This window comes from Pelobates fuscus, chromosome 6 (assembly GCF_036172605.1).
Source record: "Pelobates fuscus isolate aPelFus1 chromosome 6, aPelFus1.pri, whole genome shotgun sequence".
Lineage (NCBI taxonomy): Eukaryota > Metazoa > Chordata > Amphibia > Anura > Pelobatidae > Pelobates > Pelobates fuscus.
Window position 1 is genome coordinate 64328042 of NC_086322.1, and position 26815 is coordinate 64354856.

A 26815-nucleotide genomic window follows, 5' to 3' on the forward strand; every position below is an offset into this window, starting at 1 on the left:
ACCCATGGATATTCTACCTGAATACAGGTTATTCTATTCCATATATATTTTAACGTATTCTGGGTGGTTTCCATTTTTCCTATATATCTGTATATTTGTTTAGGTGGTTGTGAAGTACACCTGGGATCACTTCCAGTTATACATTTTTCACTTTTAGTGTATATACTTTCTTTTTATTTTCAAACACTGTCTGACCCAAGGAGCATGTATATGCTTGAGGATCCTGTCATTTACTAAAGGTAGGGATGAGTTTTCCATTTTTTTGTCCATGCACATAATTTTTATTTTTTTAAATTCTTTATTTTTGTGCGCTTGAGTGAACAGAATCATCTCACAATGCCACAATAGCATATGCAAGATTGGTGATATGACAACGTTACACCATGACATTTAGGTTTTAGAACATTTTTAGGTAAAGAGTAAATCATGCAGTACATTCACATCTGGGGGATTAGATTTCAAGATACGATAAAGAAATGTACCGTCTGTAAGAAAGTTAAAATTGTAAGCCAAATTAGCCAAAATGAAACCATGTATTAGAGAATTTTCCAATTTGGCTATTCTGGTGTAACGTGTGATATGCCACAATCTACGGTTTTATGACCAAAAAAAAACAAAAACTAATGTACATAGGACAGTTTGGTGATATTAAGAAATTACAACCAACTTCTTATTTCCATTTTCAAGAGCTGCCTGCCATATTCAGACAAGCAATGCAAAAGCCTGACCTATCTCACTATGATGTCAGCCAGTGACATCATCACGGTTAGCTATTCAAACCCCATAAATGTTACAATCAGCACAGTGCTCAGATTAGCTTGTGGTAGTGAACTGTGCTTGGCACTGTACCTAACTGAAGTAAACGTTTATTGATTTATTGACCAATTATGGACGGTGGGCAAAGGAGAAGCCAAAGAGTCCATAATAGACGAGAAGAGGCAGATTCCCGATCAAGTGAGTGATAGCTACACATCTGCGCAAACGGTGTACCCCTTGGACATCCCTTCTCCAGCATGCTGACAACAAGCATTATTTATACACAGTTTAAATATTAAGAAACTTTTGTTCTTGCTGCCTAACGTTGCTAGTGGAGATGGACTTACACTTTTGGAATTATCAGATATCTTTGTATGAGCAGCATTTCACACTGAAACGCTTCACATACAGACTCCATGCACCATGAACACTTAAGAAAAAAAAAAAGAAAAAAAAAAAAAAAAAAGGAGGGTCATTGTTTTACAGTAACTCTTTAATTAAACTTTTTTCATTTGGGTCTCAAGGAAGGCATGCTAATCGCAGAACAAGCAGATCACGAATGCCATCTGCAAGGCAAGAAGCAAGGAGGGGTGGGAGAAGCCGGAGTCCTCAGGTCCCTGAAAGACGTCCCACCAGAAATGGACAAAACCAGGGAATAGCAAGGGAACGCAGAGGAAGGCAAGAAAATTCATCAAGAGAAAGTGGCGGAGCAGGTAGAGGGAATAGAAGGACTGGCAGGCACAGAGACAGAGCTGCAAGTGAAGGAGGAGAAGATATGCAACGACCAGGGAGAAGCAGATCTCCCTTAAATCGAAATAATGTGCTGCCTCCTCCTTACATATATAATGCTAGTGAAAATGCAGAAGGAAATCGCCAGCCAGTGCCTGTTCAGGAGCCATCTCAACCTGTTTGTGCCCAGGCTGTGGATAACCATGAGCCTCCACAAAATGAGGACCCTCCAAAACCTATCCCACAGGGAGCTGATGACCAAGAGGAATGCAGCATTTGTTTGGATGTGTATGATCTTGGCCAGGAGATCAAACAGGTGCAGTGTAGCCACAAGTTCCATATGGAGTGCATAGCTAAGTGGCTGAAGGAGAATTGGACCTGTCCCCTGTGCAGGGCAGAAATCACAATCTAAGTTCAGCAAAATGGCTGCCTGATCTTATTTCAAGCTGCAAAAAAATAAAAATAACAAAATATGAACCTGCAGGAATTACACCTACATTTTATTTACTATAGAGGAGAGAGAGAGAGACAGTTAGTGATAGAAATAGGTTATGATAGAGGTTATTATGAAAATATAGGTATAGCGTCTGTAGTTCAATCAAATAATCTTTCCAAACTGTACCCTAAAGGAGAAAACAGGGGTTATCTTAGCGAGAGAGAGAGAGAGATAACTCCAAAATGAATAACTGGAGTCTCAGAGTAGGACTCTATTCTCAGCATTACATTGAGTGCGCATGATACTGGTAAAAATATCAAGAAGCTGCAGTCACAGATTCCTTATGGAATGCAAACACATGTGGCTGCAGGAACATTGGACCTGTCCCCTGTGCAGGGCAGTAATTATAATTGAAGTGAGCAAAGTTCAGCAATATGGCTGCCCGATTTGGTTTTAAGCTGCAATTAAATGTACCATCTAGAATCATACTGTGCCCTAAAAAAGAAATGGGGGTGGCAGTAAGTAGATAGATAAAACTTCAAAATTAATAACTTGAGTTATCAGATTCCGTTTCCTTTTCAGTGCATGACAGAAGGAGATTTCCATCTATCCCAAATCAGGCTAAATTAGAGTGAACATGCAAAGCTCCCACGGAGAATGAACGCCAAGATGGCTAAAGGAATGGCGAGCCTGATTAGATTTAAAAAGGTACGATAAAAAGGTATGTACCCTCTGGAATTATACTATAACGTGTCTACCCTAAAGGAGAGCTGGGAATGGGTGTGCATGGCAGGGAGAGAGAAAGATAATTTTGTAATTGATAACTAAAGTCTCAAACTATGACGCATTATTCCCTAATCCAATAAGAACATAAATTCCCCCATACACAAAACCATCAGAAAATGTAACTTACATAATTATCGGATTCAGGTTAAACAAGAAAGCTATAATGTCTGTCCACTCAGTTTAGTTTATTCAAATAACCCTTCAATTAAATATTACATTACATTTCATTCTTGTGGCTACAGGAGAGTTCCACCTGTCCTAACTGCAGAGCTGAAATAATTAAGTGAGTAAACATGCAAGGTTTCCACTGAAGATGAACACCAAGATGGCTACAGGAAAGCTTGATCTGGTTTTCGAGCTGAAAATTTTTATCTACCCACTAGAACAGGGGTGCCCAAAAGGTAGATCCCCAGATGTTTTAAACTACAGCTTCCATGATGCTTTATCATTCTAAAGTCATGCAAAGCAACATGGGAGGTTGTAGTCCTAGAACATCTGGGGGATTAGATTTCAAGGTACGATAAAGAAATGTACCGTCTGTAATTATACTATACTGTATTTAAAGCAGTTTGTAGTTAAATCAATTTGCTTCCGGAAGTTTAACCCCACCTCTGGCAGCTTCGTTAGCCACCCCGGAACGAGAGTTCTGTGCTAGATAATGTCCATTCTGTGCATATTGGGTGTCTGGTCAGCATGCAAAGCATGCAGGGGACAGACAACCAATGAAGGCATGGTGCCACCTAGTACCTCCTCTCAGCCTGTCCTCAGACATTCCTCCTCCTGCAGTGAGGGGGATAGACTTCACTGAAAAAGGATCAGGCCGAGATATAACTTGTCCTCTGGATGGGGAAGAATGTCCCATTAATATATTAATTTGTCGTTTCCTTTAGAATGTATCCTACGAGCGCAACATCACGGAAAAGCGACAAAAAGATACGTTACTGGAGAAGATTAACATGACTGATTTATTAATTGGAAAAATGAAATGTATTTTGTCAAAGTTTGGTTTTGTATTAAAACAAATATATAATGGATATTATACTGTGTATTATTAGTCAACATTAAGTAAAAGGTCACCCCATGCTCCAATTCGTTACAATTTACTGAATAGTAGGTGGTGCACTTTAAGAACAGTTGCTCTCCAATGGTGGTTTCATATCTGCCCCCTTTAACCTTACCAACGGCACAAGACAGGGTTGCCCGTTATCCCCCCTATTTATCCTATCCCTAGAGCCCCTAGCTCATAAAATAAGAACCGACCCACTGATTACAGGCATTCAGATACACTCACACGACCGCCTAGCTATGTTTGCAGATGACGTCCTATCTCTCAGTAATCCAGAATCTTCACTACCACGACTCATGAGCTTACTCCACACATACGGACTAGTATCATTTTACAAATTGAACACGTCAAAAACCCAGGCTCTCGATAAATATACCTCAACACCGACTACACATTATGCAGACCAATTACCAATATGACTGGAGACGTGATTATGTCATATATCTGGGAATCAAATTGGCTTTACACAAACAGAAAATTCTCATTAAACTACAAACCGTTAATTAACATGTGCTACACTAATTTTCAAAAATGGAAAGACGTCCATATCTCCTGGCTGGGGAGAATACAAACCATCAAGATGATGATATTGCCGAAATTTCTCTATGTGTTCAGGATGCTGCCGCTACATGTTCCGGTGCTGTGGTTCCAGACCACGCAACGAACACTGACTAAATTCGTCTGGGGTAGAACGAACCCGCGCTTGCCTCTGTCCCTGCTACAAATGTCACCTAAAGCAGGAGGAATGGGCTTACCCAAACTTCTCACGTATTACAGGGCGGCCCTACTAGAAGCAGCAGTCCGACTCCACGCGCCTGCCAATACCTTCCAATGGGTGGATATGGAACGAGAAGCGTTACACACACACTCCTTGCGGAATGTCTTATGGACCCCAAAACCATATAGGCACCTAGGAGCCACACCCTACCCCACGACTGCCCTCACTTTTCGAATCTGGGACCTTCTCCACACGGACTCAGCTAAAAACAAGCGTTTCGACTTTCGTGCTCCCCTCATGGCACTAGAAGCGATTTCTCCATGGATCTCATTCAAATCATGGACTGACACGGGTATACATCACATCAAAGATCTATGTGGTAAAGATCACATTCTACCATTCCCCGACCTACAAAAGAAGTTCAACCTGCCGAACTCCTTTATATTCTCATACCTTCAATTGAAGAGCATTGTCAATACTAAGGTCGCATTTTCACACTACAGACGTGAATATAGACAAAATTGCAGGGCTAACCTCATCAATAGATGTTTGTTGACCCCGTCGAAACCAAAAACTCTTTGTTACCATACGCTGCTGGACAGCAGCCCACCACAACACTTTAAATATACCTCGCAATGGGAAAAAGAGGGTATACCCAAGTTAACGACGGAACAGTGGCTCAAATCGCTAGACGCCCTACGAGGCATTACAACTTGTTTCTCCCATGTAGAAGCTCACAAGAAAATAGTATTTCGCTGGTATCTCACGCCACACCACCTACATCAAATTTACCCAACAGTAGCACCCAACTGTTGGAGATGCCAGAACGCACCAGGACACATGACTCATATATGGTGGGAATGTGAATTAATCAATCAGACCATTGTGGTCCCATGTCAAAACCCTGATTACCCTTGGTACAGGGGGCTGCCCCCACACTTACTCCCAAAACTGGCTTATTACTATTGTTCTCAGTTGCTTGGACACGACAGTCTAAACAAATCGCTACCATAATCATTCTGGCTGCTAGAAATCTTCTGGCACTTAACTGGAAAACCACACACTGCCCAACTAACAAAGATCTAACAAGAAAAGTATACCAATATTACAGATACGAATTGCTCTCCTCTGAGGCACATGTTAGGGCAGAAAAATTAGAGTCCATGTGGAAGCCATACATCTGGTTAACCCCCATTAACACGACATGTCCGTAATGATCAGAAGCCCTCCCTTGTAGCGACAACAAAGTCAACGGAGCATCTAACTAGCCTTCACGCCTGTGTCGAAATATGAAACTGCATTCCTCGCAACCTCTTCAATATACAAAACTCCGCCTGATAACGGATTCAAGAAGATAGGTGAAGAGCTCTGAGCTGTGGTCCTTCTCCCTTCTCCCTTTCTTTCTCCCTTCCCCCCACCCCCCCCCTCCTCCACCCCCACACAAGTTGCTATAACAGAAATCAACCGGCTAAGATGTAACTTATTATTGACTGTATAATTCAATTGATTTGATTGCCGTATGTCCCCCTACCTATTTCCTTTCTGTCCAAGCAACTCTGAATGTAACGCATACTCTGAACTATTTGTTGCTCATTGCAGTTATCCCTCCCTTTTTCCTTTCTGTACCCCCATATCACCCTTTCGATTTCTGAAAATAAAAATCATATATTTAAAAAAAAAGAAAGAAAAAAAAGACCAGTTCCTTTGTTATTTCTCAGGGGATTAGAGTAATTTAACAAATACAGAGCACTCCGTGTGCTTACGATCAGCCTCTCTGCAGCTGGCAACAGATTCAATGCATTCCTATGAGATGCTGCTGATTAGCGCAACATTTTGTAGTGCATGCACAATAGCCTCCCAATGCTTTCCTATTGTTTTCTGTGATGGCTATTAAACTTACAAGACAAATATACCAAATTCTAACATTGAAATATTATTCCTTGTATTTTGTGATCTGTAGTTACCAAAAATAAACTGAAATCCTAGACATATTATATACTCTGTAATTCGGGACAAATAAATGTATTTACTTTGCATTAATTATGAAAATACTATAATTGCCAAAACGTAAAAAAAATAAATACTTTTATAACAAATTAGAATTTTTTACACGTATATGTGACATCAAATTAATGCCCTTAGAATGGATCTAAGCCAGACTAATTTAATCCTTTCAGGTCGTATGCCTATGCACCCTAGGTGATGATCAATATCGGAATTTTATATTGCTAACCCACATTATTAACCTTTATTTATATACTCTACTGAATGAGTGTAGCTTAATAAATATTTATTTAGTGGTTTCCTAAGTTATATATAACCATTCATACAATATGATCCTAAGATTTACTCCTGGCATCTTTAGCCTGCCGTTTATTACCCTCACCTAATAACTTTAAATATAATTTGTGTGAATGGAGGTGGAACGCAATAAGAATTCTTCCCCCCCCCCCCCCCCCACTTTTGCAAATACAGTGGCCATTTCTCCCAGCATAATCATAGCATAAGAGGACTCCCATATAAGAACAAAACAACCTCTAACCGCCACCTCAATACATCTTAGGACGTCTGTGAGAAAAGGGGGTTGTGTTAGTAGTTAAAGGACAAAGGCTCCTGAGTGTGTATTCGGACACCTAGGACGAGCGTGTGCATGACTCAAAATGACGGTGCAGAATTTTCTGACCAATACTCGCAAGGCAGGGGCAAGTTACAGAGCGGTTTGGAAGGACTTGGCACTCCCCCTTTCTATATAAACAGTATTGGATGGATCTGTTTATTTGGCCCAAGACGAAGGCGCATTTCATATAACCAAAATGCGTCTGGTTACTTTAGTTTCATACACCTGTATTTTCGGGCACTTTTCTTTAAGTGGGTGATGTGAGGAAATATGGGTAGCTGGCAAATGGCTGCCAGATAGGAGGCAATTGTTTGCAGATTTTGGTAATGAGAGACAATGTAGGAAAACATACACTACCTAGTTAATCAAGTTAACTTTGACTCTAGAATATTTTTGATTCAGGGTCAGTTTACTAGTACTTCGGAGGTTCTATTTACCCCCCTTACTATTTATTTTGCAATACTGCATGTATCACTTAAGTGCAATCTGTAATGTTTTGCTTTAAGAGGATTAAGGAGCTAGGAGGGTTTATTAGAAGCACTTTGCATTTATGATCTGGCAGTATAAGGTACATCACTAACCATCTCTATTCATAGCCAGCTCTAGTATACCATCAATTTACAATCCTTTTGTTGAGATGTTCCATTTTTCAAATCACACTATTTGGCTGTAATTTAGTAGACTCACCAGTCTACTACTGCGATTTTAAACACGTTTTATTTGGTCAAATAAATGCCTTACATTAAAGGAACACTACATAGTCAGAAAAAAACATGTATTCCTGACCCTATATAGTGTTAAGACTATCTAGCCCCTTCCTCCCGATCCCCTCTTACCTCCTTAAATATAGTAAAATCCTACTTGTATTCAAGTCTGTAGTTGCTGCCTCGGACCTGCTTGCTGACATCATCAGAAGTGATTCTGTAAGTCACTCACAATGCTTCACCATAGGATTGACTGAAACTGTCAAACAGGCAGATCAGGGGCAGAGCCAGTACAAGACAAACACAGCCCTGGTCAGTCAGCATCTCCTCAGAGATCCATTTAATAAATGCATCTCTATGAGGAAAGTTCAGTGTCTAAAAGTGTGTAGGACTGCCCCAGGAAGGATCTCGAACAGCCATCTGTTTTTTTTTTTTCTATTCTCTGAAAAGACAGACAGTGTTCACAGCACAAAGAATGAATGGAATAATCCTACTCACCAGAACAAATACAACAAGCTGTAGTTGCTCTGGTGATTATAGTGTCGCTTTAAAGTTTGATTTTAAGTGAAAGTAAGGACAACTTCAGTTACTCAGACCTCCTGCCTCATTGAACTGCATTGGGAAGTCTGCAATTTGATAATCACAGAAAGTCTCGGCTGGGTTAGAAGAGAATGGCTTGAAAAGGCATCCGAGATCTATAGTTTCTGCAGGCTATTTTTAGATATGCCACCAATAAAAAAAATAATGCATAATTAAATATAGATATAACTACTAAACAGTGATTTATTTTCTATTTGGGCAGTGCAGTGTCCCTTTAAGGAACAGACCACCACAGGAATATTTAAGACATGGGAAGTCCAAATTGTTACATTAATGTACCTCTTGCGCAGAAGATTCACACAGTTCTTTTACGGTGGGTGCGCTTTCACCTAGTACAGAGAGTAATGGGGTTTAGAGCAAACAATATAAGTGCAATACTGATCAATGACATTTCAACATTATACATCGACAACAGTTTCTAGTTAGATTTCATTGTAGAAAAAAAAAAAAAAGGAGGTTTCGCTCAAACTGTCTATAAGCAAACAGTAGATGTACATTGCACATTTGTCGGGGCTGATCAAGGTTATTCACAAAAGTGAAAATTGCCTGGAACTCTTGCAAAGTTATTCACTAAAGTGAGAACTCAAAGTGACTTTCAAATTTAAGGCCTTAGCAGTTAAACATTAAGTACAGCACAATTAGAGCATTTTGTCAATTGGGCGATTTTGGCCTTAAACTTGAAATTCACCTTGAATTCTCACGTTTGTTAATAACCTTGAAAGTGAATTTCTAATGTAAAGTCAAATTCGCAAACCTTGAATATTCTCCAAGTCAGATATGCTTCCCGTTTGACTACCTTGGCCTTAAATTTGAAATTCACATGGAATTCCTGACGATTCTCATTTTAGTGAATAACCTTGTATAGATTTTTCACATAAACTTTGTCTAATCTACAAAACCACTAGATATGTTTGCATAGAGTCAGCAGGCCACCTAGTGGACAAAACGCTAGATCTATAGTTCCCAGCCATTTGTATATTTAGACTAGAGAGAAATGATCTCTAACAACTAAGCACATTTTTTGGCAGTTCTTTCTAAATTCAAAATTTACAGTACCTTCAGATATTGCAGGTGTCTCTTGGCTATTTATTTGTTGTGACTTCACGGGTTTGAAATTAACTTCCTCGCCCACATTGGAATCACCTTCCTGAGTGTAGAAATTACAAAATGCAGTGAATATTAAAGATAATTAAAGAGACACTCTAGGCACTATAGCAATTAGTATGAACAGGACAGGAGAGCGCAACTATGTTAAAATTAAAACAAATTTGTACTTAAAATAGAATTACAAATTAATTAAGCAGCTATACACTATCGCTAAGGCAGAGTGTAGTCTGGGAGCTTGTTTATGGTCTGCAGAGGAGACTCATTGAGGAATCGTAACAGAAGACTTTAAGCCCTTAAACCACTTCAATGAGATTAAGTGGTTATAGTGCATAGATTGTCCCTTTCAGAGTTGAAATTATATAAATCTAATTGGAGCTCATTTATGCACTATTTTTTTTTTTTTTTTTTTTAAGTCAAATAGATTACCAGAATTTCACACAAATAAAAGAGCTAAAAAATGACCTTCTCTGCAGGGTAGATCTCAAATCTCTAATGACAGGGATGGATTTTTCCCAGTTTTACATATGGGTACCAAAGACCAACGAGCTATCCAGAGAACCACTGATCTAGCTATCCTCAACTCCATACAAATACCCTCCCGTCCCAAATGACCCCAGTATTTAGGAACAGGGCTTTCCCACCAGGAATGAGGGCTAGAGACTACGGGATTACAAAGATATGTTCACCTATTTGTCAATCAAGAAATAGTCACATATGAACATCTGAACACCCTAGCCACACTCAAAACACACGATTACTTTAGATATTTACAAATTCGGGACTTTGCACAAAGAGCTGAAAAGCAGCTACAGCAGCTCTTTGAAAGCAGCTACAGCACCAATTACTTGTCATGGGCAAATGCAAATATTACAAATTTTAGAATGAAATGTTGTATTTCTTAAACGGTGTTCTTTGTCTTGAAGAGATATTGCAAACTGACAAGGTGTTTCTTTAAGCAATAACCTCAGAGCATATTATGTTTACGCCATTTTGTCCCAGACGAATTACAATAACAATAATGCATAAACAAACTTCAAGGCTATGCTATGACTCTTTCAGTACACAATATACTGTGGTAACCCTAAGTAGATAAGGATGTTCAGACTTTAAGATGCCATCTTGAACTAAGTCAGGAAAATTTCCATGACATACACCCTTTAGTTATGGCCTTGTATTTTTGCCAAGTTAAGGGAGGTGCTAAAATGAATAAAGTAAAAGAAGTGTTACTTTTTCATATATGAACTACAGTAACCCTAAAATGGAGACACCTAAGGTATAAATAGGTGTACTTTTAAATGTTAAGAAACAGAGGAGAAGCTTGGAGACACACGCTGCTCCATCTTAAAATGACAGAGAGGCTGACATGATGACATGTTCAGAAAGGTATGTTAACTTATGATATTTGCAAGCATTTAGTTTAATCTTATAAACTCTGCTATAATGGATTTTATAGGTCTATATTTATATTTTTATATAATAAATATCTAAAAGACAAAAACAGAAAACGGGGAAAGAAGTATCCTCACCGGGGAAGCTCAAGCCCACAAGCGTCTCACCCCGCGACTATAATCCTACCTGGGCAGAGGGCTTCAAGAGGTATTGCCTCACCGCATCTCTCACGCCGGTTGTAGACCTACCGCACAAAGCGAAAGACACCTGGTCTTCACGACTGCCCCCAGAGGGCACCGCAATGTCTCCAGGTCGGTGGACGACGCATGCCTGCTCTTACACAAGCCCAGGGACAGTGGGGGTCTCTGACCAGACGACAAGGCACGTCCCTTACTAACCTGCAGACCCTCCACAAACACCAGCTGCACTATGCCAGTGGGAACCGCAAGGGGGCTCTTATGGAGACTGGGGGCCAACGGAGTGGCCTGTTATGGACTGCCGGGACTCTGTCTCACTATGAGACTCTAATTGTCAGCATGGGCATCGGATGAAGGCAAGATGCTTCAATGTGGGAGGGGGTTGCTGTTGACCGATGGCCACACGGGTTTCCAAAGCCATGTGGAATATAACATAACAGCCTAGTTTCTGCAGCCCACGACCCACAGTTGCCCCCACACCAACCTGATGGCACTATAAGCCTTTTAATTTGCATCATGCTTTAATTTTCTTTTGCATAGCTATACCGGGCAAATAACAGACACCAGGATGTAATACAGCATACTCGTAGACATTAGCTTGTGTCGCTTTACTTGTTTAGTTATGTTTTATTTGCCTGTTATGTTCATCTTGGTACTTAAAGCGAGACTAAACTGTTGTAACTATGGCATAAGTATAAAGGTTAGCGAATGAATGTTGCATAAACTCTTTGTTTATCAGGATGCTTGCACTTTGCATATCTCCATTAGCCCACTATCGACTGGCTCTGAGTTACAAGATGGCGCTGCATTATTACTATTAATATTTGTACTGCCCCTGCCTTATCTAAAGTGGCAGTTAATCATTGGCACCTAACCACATGTCACACACAACATGTCGTCTGGCTGACACCCCCCCCCCCCACTGTTCATGCCTTTTGCTTTTATGCCTCTTAACGCCCCTGACAATCTCTCCTGTTACGCACAGGGCAACTGACATACCCACTATAGCGGCACTCATACAACTGCTCAGCCCTAGGGGCATCACTATACTCATAGGCTTAAGCTATGCTTAGCCTTTGACTGATACTACTCAAAATGTCTATTTTGATTCTCGTAGTTACCAGCCTGAATGAACCTAAAGCAACAGATTGTTTTACCTAGCCTGACTTCTCTTGTTTAAAAAAAAAATAAAAAAAAATGTGCTGATAATGATTACCATGTTATTGATACTCTTGTTTTATTCCATCGGCTTGTACTTGCTATTGTGGCAATATAAGCGTGTTTTGTTATTCTAAGCACAATCAAACCAAAGAATAAAAAAAACCAAAAAAAAATACTATTCAGATGGAACACGAACCCCGGTAAAACAGAATCAGATGAAACTGAACCCCTCAGGTAACTGTTGGCATCTATGCGTCAGAAAGGGCACATACATACATATATGGTGGGAATGCCCAGGGGTAGTGGATTACTGGCATAAAATTATGGACTTAAGCTCACAGATCCTACAGAGGAAAATAGCCTTGGACCCATGGGCATGCCTGCTGTCCAGAGCCACAGAAGGCCTAACCAAACACTAACAAAAACTCCTGAACATGATTACCCTATTGGCCCGTAGAGCACTGGTGCAAAAGTGGTCCTGCCCAGAAATCCCCCAAATATCTTTGGTCGAAGCGAAACTCAGGGACAATTGCCTCAAGGACAAGCTAACAGCACAAGTCAGAAACACACTGAATACTTTCAGTAAGGTATGGGACCCATGGGAACAATACGATACATAAAATATTAAGGAGGGGAGTAGCGGGGGGAGCTGGGCACCCGAACTGACGATGCGAGTTGGCATCCTAGCCTTAAACTCACAACACGAACTTCTGTGAAACATCCTCACAAACACAAACAGATGCTCCAGAACCACGATGAGTGGCAGCGGCTCCTCCATCAGGAGGGTTTCTGGTCAAGGCTGAAGCACTGCAAATGATAAATAAGATCCTGGGCTTGGCCATCTTGGAGATATAACACTCTTTTTTCTTCAGTTTCTTTACTATACTCTCTCACTTCTCACTTTTATCTGTCCTCTGACTTAAAACCTGTCAGAAGGCGGAAAATGGCAGAAATAAAACAAATTTCTTCTGATTGTTCTATAGGCTATCCTCACAAGCCAAAAAGCTCAATATGATACCCACTGTAAAAACAATATGTACCATATCACATGTCATTATATACTACCTGTTTAATATAACATCTGTTGAACATTGAATGTCACTTTGGCCATATCTCAGCTGAAATGCCAAAATATAAATAAAGAATTAAAATAAATAAAAATATTACCTTCTCAATACTGCTAGAAGTATTATTAGGCTCAGCTGCTTCCGATTCTTCTTTGCACTCATTACTCCGTAGGCTTACATCTTAAAAAAACAAAAACAGATCATTTGAATCCACTGTGAACATGTTAGCGTTGATAAAATGGACGTTTTTGAAGCGAAGGTGTGTTGGAAACATAATTTAAGATATTATAGAATGTATGGATTCATGATACACCAAAAAAAATAAAAAAGATTGGATCAGTGCTTAACAACTAAACAAAAATAAATATAAGAGAGGCAGCACACCTAAAAATTAGGAGATTCCCATTAAAACCATAGAAAGAACTTGGCACATTAAAACCGAAAAAACAGGAAGCGCCAAGATACAGACAAGATCTCTAAAATGCAATAGAAATACCAATATGACAGTCCAGAAGTAAAATAAGATAAAAAAAATAATAACAGGAATAAGACAGACTTGCAGGATATTCTCCAGACAGTAGTTCACAGCAGAATGATGACTGAATGATTTTATCATTGCATATGTTCCACTCCGTCATCATTCTGCTGTGAACTACTGTCTGAAGAATATCCTGCAAGTGGGGATACAATACCACTGCATGCTATTTTATCCAGAGCTGGGATGTCGTGTGTTATACGATTTACTACTATATTGCACTATTGGGTCTTTCCTGTTTTTGCTTCATTTTCATATGCTGCTACTGACCAAAGTATCACAAGCACTTTATGAATATTGGATGGAGGACCATTACTTTTAGACTGTCTTATTCCCGGTAATTTTTTTTTCTTTTCTTCTGGACTGTTGTACTGATTATTTGTATTGCAATTTAGAGATTTTTGTCCGTTTCTTGGTGCTTCCTGTTTTTTCTGTTTTACTTTGTATGGATTCATGGATTAAATTATAAACTGCAAGTCACCTTTAAAAATATATTAATACACCTATATATTTAGCATGTGCACTTATGCCTAAAACGCTAGAATAATGGACACAGGCAGTCTTAGCCCAAACCTCAAATAGACTCATGTGGAGGATGGGCTCCATTTATATGAGAAACTGGATGCAAGATAAAAAATAAGTCAAAGATTTTTAGTATTTCTATTCAATTAACAGATAAGTCTTCTAGTCTGTTTCCATATAGAATTGAGGGAATACTTACTAACCACCACTAGACATCCTATCAAATTAGCAATTGTGCTGCTCATTTAAACATTGCTTTCAATGATGGAAGTTAGAACACAGGCCTTAATTTAATAATTTACAAAACAGGCAAACATGCTGGAAAGCAAAAAAAAACAAACAAAAAAAATAAACACAAACACAAGCCAGATACAAAACATGAAAGAAAGAGACAATACAACATATAATAGACCTTATTGGGGAAAGAAAAACAAAAATAGAATGGAAAACAAACCATGTGAATATCATTAAGTATTTTGCACAATGGGTATATATAGCAGATGGTTATCCATACATTTAGAATAACAAGATTAATTACCCATTTCCTCATTTGCAACCTCTGAATTTGGCTCCTAAAAACAAAAAGACAAATGTATACATTTTTGAAAATGTGCATAAAAAGAACTTAAAGATAATATCAGGTTTTGTTTAATAGAGGTTAAATAAGTTTAGATGTTTAGCAACGTTGTCCTTAACTTTTTCTGAGGTTACCAACTGGTACTCTTCATAATGTCCAAGACAAGATATTTGATTTGTTAAAAAACACACAATTATACACTAGATCTTGACAACTGTTTAAATTATTCTTTTTTTTTTATATATTTTTAATATTTTAATTAATGATGGTAATGTTCAATACTTGCCAGGTTACACATTTTATGTAAACTATTATAAGCCAGTACAGCTTTACCCGTGAGCTGCAGTTGAGACATATGCTATTAGTTATACTGTAAATAATTATCTGGTTGACATTAACACGTTGGAACGTTCGATGCCCAGTCCTTAGACTTCTAGTTTGAGATTTTCTCCCCAGAAATGACAGAGGAGATGCAGATTTTCTGGTCAGGAAAAGGGTGCTATTCAAGATGTTGCCCTACACCACTTTGCCCATCAAGGGTAAAGCTTCTTGGTTTACACGTGTGTGATTAAACCCTGAGCGATCGTGCCAATCAAACCTGATTAAGAAGCCATGTATGTGGATTGTTCAGGTTACGGGCTATAATTATTCTGAATTTGAAAATAACCTCATAGATTATGGTTTTAATGTTTTCTATTACTTTATTGCACATCATAAGCTGTATGTTTCAGTTTTGATGTACTGCAATCTTGACACTGCACCAAAAAAAAAAAAAAAATATATATATATTTTGTAGATATACCTCCAATGAAAACATGCATCCAACTATGCTTTTTTTTGTAGATCTAAAACGTCTTCTGTCTGAAGCGTGGGCAAGGGGTGTGTAACAATTTTTCATTTATAAAAGTGCTCATTTCTATAGAAATGTGCGCTTTTTGTAAAAAATGAAAATAAGAGGACAAACTCTTTACAAATAAAGCAAACTTATGTATCAGTTTTCACACATATTTTAAAATTCGCCTTTCTTTACTGCCTTTTGGTACGTTCAGTGTGAAGTCATGTGCTAGTTATTTTTATTATATACATATATTATTGTGCTTCTATTAGTTTCCATATTATACATATATTTTGTTACCTGCAAATTCCTTATATATGAGGTTTCATAACTGGTCTCTTCTGAAGGTGTAGACAAATCGACAACTGCAAAACAATTTTTTTTTTCCAGAGGATGAAAATAAACATACAGTTCAGATTTAATGAAACTATAAAGGTTGCATACAGTAGCACAATGAAGGGGGGCAGAACAACTGCACCGTATCAAAGGAATGATGGATGGGGCCATGTACTGTCAAACTTTGGGTGAGAACCTCCTTCCCTCAGCATTGGAAATGGGTCGTGGATGGGATTCCAGCACGACAATGACCCAAAACACACAGCCAAGGCAACAAAGGAGTGGCTCAAGAAGAAGCGCATTAAGGTCCTGGAGTGGCCTAGCCAGTCTCCAGACCATAATCCAAAAGAAAATCTGTGGAGGGAGCCGACGGTTCGAGTTGCCAAAGGTCAGCCTTGAAACCCTAATGACTTGTAGAGGATCTGCAAAGAGGAGTGGGACAAAATCCCTCCTGAGATGTGTGCAAACCTGTTGGCCAACTACAACAAATGTCTGACCTCTGTGATTGCCAACAAGGGTTTTGCCACCAAGTACTAAGTCGAACGGGTCAAATACTTATTTCATTCATTGACATGCAAATCAATTTATAACTTTTTTGACGTGCGGTTTTCTGGATTTTGTTTTGTTATTCTGTCTCTCACTGTTAAAATACACCTACCATAAAAATTATAGACTGACCATTTCTAAGTCAGTTGTCAAACATTTAAAATCAGCAGGGGATCAAATACTTTTTTTCCCCTCACTGTACACAGTTAGCTGGCCCCTGTGCAGAATAGGCCAAGACATTTATTGCACTCTACTCAAAGTAAAGGTATACTGCCTTTAATTTCTTAGCAAACTAAAACATAACAAGTTAAAGCTTTCTGGCATTCTGCATGTATTTGACTGAACTACAAGTCACAACAGAAACCCTTGCTCTGAGCAGAACTGCAGCTCTGCACAGAGATAGATTCAGGTTCTCCAAACTACACATTGCAATTTGAATATCAAATACAAGGATAATTTTTCAGTTAGTGCCTTATCTGCATTATTACACCTGCAGAGGTGTGTTAGCCATGCCGGACAATTCAGAATCCACGAAGGAAAGGGAGAGGGCTTCTGATTTGCCAAATTACTTCCAAGTGTGAGCAGAAACAGAAGTTAAAATATCAAAGTAAAAAGTAGTTTGATGATAGTGACAAGTTCCCTGTTACATTTTTATGCCTCCATCTGCTTATAAAGCTGAATAGTACTGTATGTACATTACTTACTTGGATTTTGCGCAGGTGTTGGATCTTTGTCTCTAAGTACTGCATGACAAATGCCTTCTGTTCGACTTTCAATGCTGCTGTCCTCCTAAATTTAAATTAAAATCAATCAATCCATAATTCGATATTGTCAAATCCAGATTACCTTACACATGTAAGACCCAAGATTCACCAGTACAACTCTTTCTGGTGCATAAAGTAAAACGAAATAATAGAATTTATATGATAAAATAAAGGACTAGACAAGTGATAGATAAATTAGATATAACACCAAGAACATTGCTTCACTGCTGATTGGTGGAAGTTAAAATATCTTCAGTGACGGTGCCTCCCCTCATAGACGCCAAAGGCGGTGTTGCAGACAATTAAACAAAGCTGATCCACAGGAGTGGATGAGTAAAGACAACACTCATACTATATGTGGGTTACAGCCCTAAGTGCTCCTGTCACAACTGGTGCTACTCCTTCCTCAAACTTTCCACATTTCTAGCTCTTCTTTCAGCCCTTTAAATTTGTCCACCTTCTCAAGTCTCATTACGCGGGAATGTAGGCCTGCTTAACTGCTCCTACTATAGCAGACCCAACGACAAGGCCTACATGTAACATCTGTGGGAACTACGGATGAATAATAGACCATTGTCTATGCCAACACCAAAGGTAGGTGTGCCAAGGAGTAGCTTATGTGTAATAGAGGTGTGTTTGTGAGTAGAGTTTGACCCAGCTTGCAGATTCTGGCAAATGTATCAATGCAGAAAGATTGTACCTGCAATACCAGTTAGGAGTGAATAACAAATGCTTAATAACAGCAAAAATTACCACTCCAAGCACCATAACTAAATTTTCCACCTTTGTATAAACATAAATACAATGTAATTACATAACACACACACACACACACTTAATTTTTTACCTTTTTCTCTTTATCTTCAGTTTTCTTGCTACTTGATTCTCCCAGTATTCCTTCAATGGCAGTTGTAGAAGTACCATCCATGTCTAAAAATAAATCATTTTTAGAAAATGTACAGGGATTGTTTTAATTTTTTGATGCTCGACATAATATTAGATTTATTTTATCAAGAGAACTTGCACTGATCAGCCACAACATTAGAACCACTGACAACTGAAGTAAATGACATTGATTATATAGTTACAATGGCACTGGTCAATGGGTGAGATATATGAGACAACAAGGGAAACGTACATTTTTGAATTTCATGTGTAGCAGGAATAATGGGCAAGCAAAAATATGTGAATAACGTTGACAGGAGCCAAATAGTGGTGGCTAGACAACTGGGCCAGAGCATCTCCAAAACAGCAAATCTACCTACCAAAAGTGCTGCACAGAAAAAAACAGTAAATCTGCATCAAGGTCGTAGCTCAAATTGCTGAAATACTTACTGCTGGCCACGTATAAAGATGTCAAAACACACAGTGCATCGCAGTTTTCTATGTATAGGGGTGCACAGCTACAGACCTGTCAGAGAACCCATGATGACTCTACAACCGAAAGAGCCTTCAATGGGGACACATGAGCATCAGAAGTGGACCATGAAGCAGTGGAAGAAGGTTGTCTGATAATGTACCCTGCCACACTGCAAAATCTGTTCAGGAACGGTTTGAGGAATATGACAGAGTTTAAAGTGTTAGCTCGAGTATCTGTGGGATGTGCTGCAACAACAAATCGGTTCATGGAGGCCCTACCTCGCAACTTGCAGGATTTAAAGGCTCTGCTTCTAATGTCTTGGTGCCAGATAGCACAAAACACATTCAGTGGTCTTGTGGAGTCACGTCTTGAAGCATCAAATCTGTTTTGGCAGAGGACCTACACGATATTAGGCAGGTAGTTTTAATGTTGTGGCTGACCAGTTTATTCTGCTTCATGTTGCATAAGTATATCAATGGAAAAGGTAAAACACTCATGTATATATTGTGTATTAATATTGTTTATGTATTTTATTGTACCCTAATGTATCAACGCAATGTTTTGTGGACCCAGGACATACTTGAAAACAAGAGAAATCTTAATGTATCTTTCCTGGTAAAATATTTTATAAATAAAAATATATTATGGTCCTATGGAGCAGATTATACTTTGCCTCATAGTAACGAGTGTCTGTATTCAGCCAATGATGCAGGAGTAAAATATGAGGGCTGTATGATCTTGCAAAGTACTTTTTAATTCTACAGATCTTTGGAATGAAAATATTTCTTAATATCCCACCTTTTAACAAGTCTAAAGCATCTGTATTATCAATACACATTATAGCAATATGTAGAGAAATATAGATATATATTAGGTGTAAATAAGTTATGTATAGACACTTTAATCAATGCAATAAGTTAAAAAGTCTGTACGAATCATTAAGTAAACTTCTGGGTTAGACAGTTTAGTATGCAATTAGTTTACAATGCAATTATCTATTACACCGTTAATTTATTTAAACAGTTATTTAAAAGGGACACCAGTCACCAGAACAACATCAGCTTAATGCAGTTGTTCTGGTAAGTAAAGCATGTTCCTTGCAGCCTTTTTGATGTTAACATTGCTCCCTATGGACATCTCCAGTGGCCATTCCTCAGAGGTGCACTGGAGGTGCTTCCTGGGGCAGTGCTTCACAGACATTCAGCATTTTCAGCATATTTCCAAAAATATAAACCTATTTATCATTTGTATAAATGTTGCCAGTAATTTCTTAACATGACAACTAATGGTATTAAAATGATTGCACTTTGCTAGCCCCTAATTTAGCAATTGTGTTAATCCATAAATGAGGACACTGCAATTGTATAAGCCAATTCTTTTTTATCAATAACTATGTATCATATATTTACTTAAAGTAATGTCAGCTTACGCACTACTTGACAGCAGAGCAACTACACGCTATCTATGGGTTGTGCTATTTAAAACAATTTAAAAAAAAATTACATTGACGTGTCTGGATGTTTGGGCACAACCAGAGCGTATCATGCAAATTAGCTTAGCCACACGGCTGTGGCTACAAAAAAAAAAAAGGAAAGGAAGTAGAGCGTGCATGCCTGATCAAGCATAAGTCCTACAGCGACAAGGCCCTGAACACACTAGTGCAGCAGATGTTTTTTTTTATCACTTGCCTCAACTGCATTATTCACCCCAGCAAACGCAGCAATACCATTTCACAACTTCCAGAGAAATGACAACTCAGCTTTAAACACCACTATAAATGAATAGAAATAAAACATTACTAACCTGCAACAGTGACCACACTTCCATCTTCTTGAACTTCACTGCTGGACTGCCTTTCCGATTTAGGAGTATTGCTACGTGCATCATTAGCAGGTTGACTAGAAACTGGCTCACCGACTGCTGTGGTACCTTCTAACCCTGGTATATAGTTTTCGGAATTTGATTGCCCACTGTTAACATTTTCGGAATCTTGAATGCCACGGTTGACTCCAATCTTTCCTGAATGTGAAACCACATCCACTGAACTACGCTCACTGGACAAGCTATCTTCATTAGTTAACGTTTGTTCATGCTCTGCAGGCACCTCATCTTGTGTCAAGGTGTTTACCGGCTCAGTCACTTGCTCGTTTTCGGGTTGACTTTCTGCATGCTCAGAAACACAGGTATCCAAAGCCTGCCCCGTGTGGATTTGACACTGCTCAGAAATGGTATCTGTTTCATCTACAGAGTTTACTCCAGGAGCACTAACGATGTCCATTTCTTCTGTGCTTTTAATACTTCCCTTATTCGGCAACAGTTCTTGGTCACTTGTTAAACTTATGCTTTGTGTGGTTTCTTCAGAGCCAGACTGGTCTATATGCATTTCTTTCTTTACAGTTTTGTTGTAAACAGAAACATTTTCACTCCCCTTTTCAATGGTAAGCTTCAAACCACTATTTGAATTTTCCTCTGTTCCTGTTGAGAAAGAAGAGTCCTCGCTTGCTGTTCCAGTGCTGGTTACAAAACCCTCGCCATCATCTTCGTCTTCTTTTGCTCCGGTACTTGTTATTGCACTTTCATCATCTTCTGTCACGGCATTAAGATCTCTAGTTTCTTGCCGGTTCAGGACATTAACTCTGTCAATTTCTGTGCAAGAGCAAGAACTGTCACTTTCTCTCAAGCCTCGTCTCAGTTTATCAACGTAGTTTTCTTCTGTAATGCCTGTGCTAGTTACAGCCCCTTCACCTTCTTCTACTATAGTATCATTAATTAGCCTTTCAGGATCAGGTTCAGCATCTAGATTCGCTTCAGTTTCATGCCTATTTTCTAGGGAAAGACCACTCTCTGACTCCTCAGCAACTCTGTTGTCTACATTAGTTTCAGAAACGCTGCTTTCATTTACATCTACATTACTATTATGAGAAACAGGTGTATCCTCCTCAGGGCAACTATCATCCATGTGGCCAACATCGAGACCACTTAAGTGTACAAAGGTGACATGACCAAATGCCTCACAATTTTCATTTATCATAGATGATTCACTTACTTCTGTGCCTACGCTGGTAACCGCACCATCAGTTTCTCCACTGTCTGGTCTTGAATTATTACTGCAAATCTTTTGTTCTTCCGAACTGGCACTACTTACAGCATCCTCTTTTTCATCTCTTCTTACATTATTGGTACGGTCAGAATTTATCACAAGCTCAGCATCAACATTGGTGCTTGGAGCTAAATGGAGAGCTTCTTCTGATGTAACTGTGATGGAAGCATTGCTACTCCGAGAGGCTGCTAAACTTGACTGTGCTGCTCCCTCTACAATATTATATCCGGTTTCATTATTTTCATTTCTGCCTCCATCAGTCATTCTAGAACCTCCAACTAGTTCACTAGGTCTTTCAGAGCTAGTGGCACCCTCAATAGTTTCACTTACTATCAATTCTTTACTTCTAGCCTCCTGCAATTGAACACCACTGAACAGACCCGAAGAACTGGCTGCTTCCTCATTCTTATCTAGACATGTGGTCTGTGACACATTTTCTCTTTCAGGTCTACTGTGCATCATATAATTTGATGAGGTTGCATTGTCTACAGTGTTGTCCATGGTATTGCTTGATGACGCTGCTGTAGCTTCACTATTAATTTCACAACAAACACTAAAACTTCCATCCATATCTTTATCAGCGTCCATTTCACTGCTGTTACTGGTAGAGGTAGTTGCACAAACCGTATTGTTGGAAAGCACACTACAGTTATTGTTTTCTGTACTGCTGTCCATCATGTCACTAGAAGTGGCTGCATTCTCAGTCACCTTTTCTGGTGAAAGTACAACATTGTGGTTTTCATTTGAACTATTTCCTGCTACACTACTTGAAGAAGCGGATACTCCAATATCCTTTTCAGAAATACCAACATTTAATTCCATAGGATTTAAAGTGCTCGAAGATGTTGCTGTATTTGACCTGTTTTCAGGGTTTCTCACACATCTCAAGTCCATATCCTCTTCTGTGCTACTGTCCATAGTGATGTTTGAAGAGGTTGTAGCATGTGTATTGTTGATAAGATGGGTTTCATGGACATCTGTAGCTCCAAAACCTCTTGAATTGCTAGATGAAGAGGCAGCATTATCACTGCTGTTACCTGGACAGCCTAATGAACTTATATCTACTCGTTGAGTACTGCTGTTCATTGAAAAGCTTGAAGATGCTGTAGCTTCAGTGTTTTCAGACCCCACAGTTGCATTATCCATTGCAAGCAATGTGTGACTGTCCATATAAGAGCTGGATGATGACGAGGCAGCTTCATCGCTACCATTTCGGCAAGGAACTGCGGAGCCCGCAATATTGATTACACTACTTGATGACGCAGTGTTATTTTCTTTAGATTTTTCATGATCAAACTCTCTCTCATCATCCTGGCTTTGGGCTCTTCCACTACTTGAACAGCTTGAAGCATTCCCAGAATACATGCCCCTCGTAATAGAAATTGATGGTTCGGTACTGCTGTCCATCCCAATATCAGATGAATTTACAGGATATTCCTTTAAAGTTCCTGAAGACATAACCTCCATACACCTATCATCAAATGATCCATCATGCTGTGTGCTGGAGGTAGCACTGGCATTTTTGCTATCTTCAACATTTGCAAAATTGAGATTTTTATGCTCCGTTCCTCCATTTCTTGGCACAGAGCTTGATGAGCTTGCAGCATTCTCATCTCTTTCAGATGAATGTTTATGCCACACCATGGAATTGGACATAATACTATCCATAAAGTTACTAGATGAAGCAGCTGTATTTTCATTATCGGTTTCTGAAGAAGCCACAGAAACGTCAGTGTTCAGTCCCCTACTACTATTAACTACACTACTTGAAGATGTTGCTGCGTGAGAAATTACATTTTCAGATACTCTTGGTGCGCCATCATCACTTTCCGATGCGCTGTCCGAAGAGGTGGCAGAATGTGAAATTACATTTTCCGATGCACTTTGAACTGCATCACTTTCTGCTATGCTGTCAGAAGAGGTTGCATGCATTATGCCATTTTCTGGAACATTTATAGCACTGTCACTCTCAGCTGTGTTGTCTGAAGAGGTAGCCACACGGGTGATAACATTTTCCGATACACCAAGAGCACTAGTATTAGAGTCTGAAGAAGTTGCTGCATTATCCTGGGAGATGCCTGAAGATGCTCGGTTGACAAAGGAAGAGGTTGCCGTGCTCAGTGTACTACTGCCCGATGGTCCCTCATCTTCTGGTGATACATCAGTTACATTCTGAGAGGAAGTTGCAGTATTTTCCCTACACTTTTCTGAGGAAAGTGGAACATCTGAGAAGTCCCCATGAATGCGGTTTGTCTTGTAAGTAGATGATGAAGTAGTTGCATCTTCAAAGCTATTGTCTGACAACATTGTGGCATCTGCATCTTCATAAAAATTTTCAACATCAGCTGAAGTTGATGCAGTAAATTCCTTAAGGTTATCTACCCTCCCCATGACATTGTCACTGTTAGTATTGTCTGTTCTACTGTTAGCCACTGGAGTGTAAGACGACGTGGCAGCATTCACACCTGTACTTGATGACGTTGCAGCATCTTCACAATCTACTCTATTTATGTCCTCCGTAGTGCGTGAAGAGGGGACATTGGTTTTTGAATACGTAAGGGAAATACCACTTGTTTCTTCTGTATTGGTTTCCAGAATACTGCTCTGCACACTTCCTTCATTACATGTAGCACCAAGTAAAGCTCTTCCTTCTGCATCAAAATCTGTAACATTTTCATTATTTTCAGTCACTGCTACATCCATATCCGTAACTGAACCCTCCTCAACATCATTCCCGGTTACTGTATTATCCAATTCCAAAATTTCCGCTGGAAGCTTTGGCTTTGAACCAGAACTTTCGCTAATGTCAAGTTGTTCTTGAACATGTTTTTCCTCTTGATTTGCGTTATCACTAGTGGAAATCTCACTGTCGTTTAAAACCGTAAGTTCTGGTAATACTGCAACAGAATATGGTCTAGAACAACCACTACCACTTGGTTCTTGAACAGGATCTTGCTGTTCATCGCCACTGGTCTGAGAAACAGGTGTATCTGCTTGGTTATGAACAGCACTCCTGCTTTTCTTAAGAGAATTCTTGGAGTTATTTGCACTGTCACTTGCACTCCCAGCTGTGTTAGAACCCGGCATTCTCTTCCTAGCATTATCTGAAGGTAGTGTCAATGTAATGAGGTTTTTAGTTGCATGGAAATCCAATGTAGGTATAATGGGGGAAACATTCCGGGAAGCACTGCTCAACTTCACAGTCTTGGGCTCAGTGACACCTTGTTTTGACTTGGATTTTAAAGAAAGTTCTTTACTAGTTTCTGACCTGAGGTTTAAGGCTGGAGAATCCGATGCAGATACAGAGTCTGTGGTCACTGGTTCAGAGACTTCCTTTAACTCAACCACTACTGTTGGTCTAGATTTTGCACTCTCAGTGAGTCGCACGGCATTAGAAGAATTAATTTCTTCTTTTGACTCTATAGTAAAAGAACTAGTGCTAACCTTGCCTCTCTCTCCAGCAGAGTCAGCACCATCATTTTCATGCTCCAAATTTGACGATTTTTTAGTTGCACTAGATTTGGAGGTTTCTCCTTTCACTTCCAAACCTGCCTTCTTACTTGATTTAATATCTAAGCTGCTGTCTCGTTCTTGGGACCTTTTATCATCTACAGACTTCCTTTGCTTATCTTCACACTTCCGGCCATCATCTTTCCGTTTTATGTCCTTCTGGCTTTGCCTTGAGTTTGAACTTTTATCATTTTCACCTAAATATTTTTTATCAAATTTCGAGTGAGGATGTTCTCTGTGCTCACTTTGTGATCTTTCCTTCGGTTTTTCCCCTGAATGTTTAGATTTATGACTACTTTCTTTTGCTAAACTATTTGATGTCTGTGCTATACTACTGTCCATTCTATTTTCACTGTCCTTGTCATCAGATTTCAATTTCCGATGCTTTTCCAAAGAGCTTCCCACATAGTTTTTATCTTTCTCAGTCTTCTGGGTTGCATCCTCTTGGTCATTCTTTTTTACGGATTTGCTGTTTTTAATTTGTGCTTTGGATGACACCCTCTCATCTGTGCTTGGTGTTCGTCTCTTATCCTTGTTAATCCCATCCTCAAACTTTGAATTGCTATCAGAGTTGGCTGACTCTGCCTCATTTTTGTCCTCTGCCTGAGACTTGGATTTTCTTTGAGAAGTACTATGCGGTCTTGCAGAATTCTGTGAGTCTCTGTGTTGTCTGGAATCACTGAGTGACCGTTTATACCGGTGTTCAGACTTTGATTTATCAGAGGACTGATGTCTCTCACGTTTACAGCTATCTTTATGAGAATTGTCATCATATTTATGTTCAGTTGAAGTAGTTCTATCCTCTTTGCTGTGTGTGGTTGACTTTCCATCACTTTTGGGCTTACTTTTTCGATCTGACCTTTCTTCCGAACTGGATTTACTTTGGCTGCGTTTATGTACAATATCATCATCTTTCCTCTTGGCTTTATGTTGGTCAGTATCATCATGACCTTTATGTACACTTTCTGACTTTGATCTATGCCTGGAGGATAGCCGATCTTCAGAGAATGATCTTTCTCGCTCAATCTTATGTAATTTAGGATCCTTCTTTGGAGTATTTTTTGTGCTCTGCATTTCACTCTCACTAACCTCTCTCTTTAAATGCTTGTCAGATTTGGCAACATTCTTTTGCTTTTGTTGATCTTCAGAAGCAGAGTCATGTCTCTCCACTAGCTTTTTTGACTCTCTGGTTTCAGTGTCCTGTTGGGTCCTCTCTGTCTGTAAAGGAGTTTTCTTTCTATGTTCCCTTTCAGATCTGGAATCATCTGATTCCGTCAATTTTCTAGAGGGCTTGTTGAGATCACTTCTTGGAGGATGAGGCTTTGCTTCCTTTGTGGATGAAATTGTTTTATCCGAGGTCTAAAAAGATAAATAAAAAAAAAATTAAAAAAAATTAC

At 39.2% G+C, this 26815-nt stretch overlaps 1 protein-coding gene across 1 annotated transcript in view; it reads right to left on the reverse strand.

The window, feature by feature from the left end:
- BOD1L1 (biorientation of chromosomes in cell division 1 like 1) overlaps positions 1 to 26815 on the reverse strand; it is a 98676-nt gene that overhangs the window by 48241 nt on the left and 23620 nt on the right. Inside the window, exons 10-17 of the mRNA XM_063457788.1 lie at positions 20612 to 26777; positions 18296 to 18378; positions 17389 to 17473; positions 16103 to 16167; positions 14929 to 14962; positions 13434 to 13513; positions 9469 to 9559; positions 8692 to 8741 (exon numbers count right to left, since the gene is read on the reverse strand). Of these exons, the coding sequence (XP_063313858.1) occupies positions 8692 to 8741; positions 9469 to 9559; positions 13434 to 13513; positions 14929 to 14962; positions 16103 to 16167; positions 17389 to 17473; positions 18296 to 18378; positions 20612 to 26777 (6654 nt within the window). The remainder of the gene's footprint in view (positions 1 to 8691; positions 8742 to 9468; positions 9560 to 13433; positions 13514 to 14928; positions 14963 to 16102; positions 16168 to 17388; positions 17474 to 18295; positions 18379 to 20611; positions 26778 to 26815) is intronic.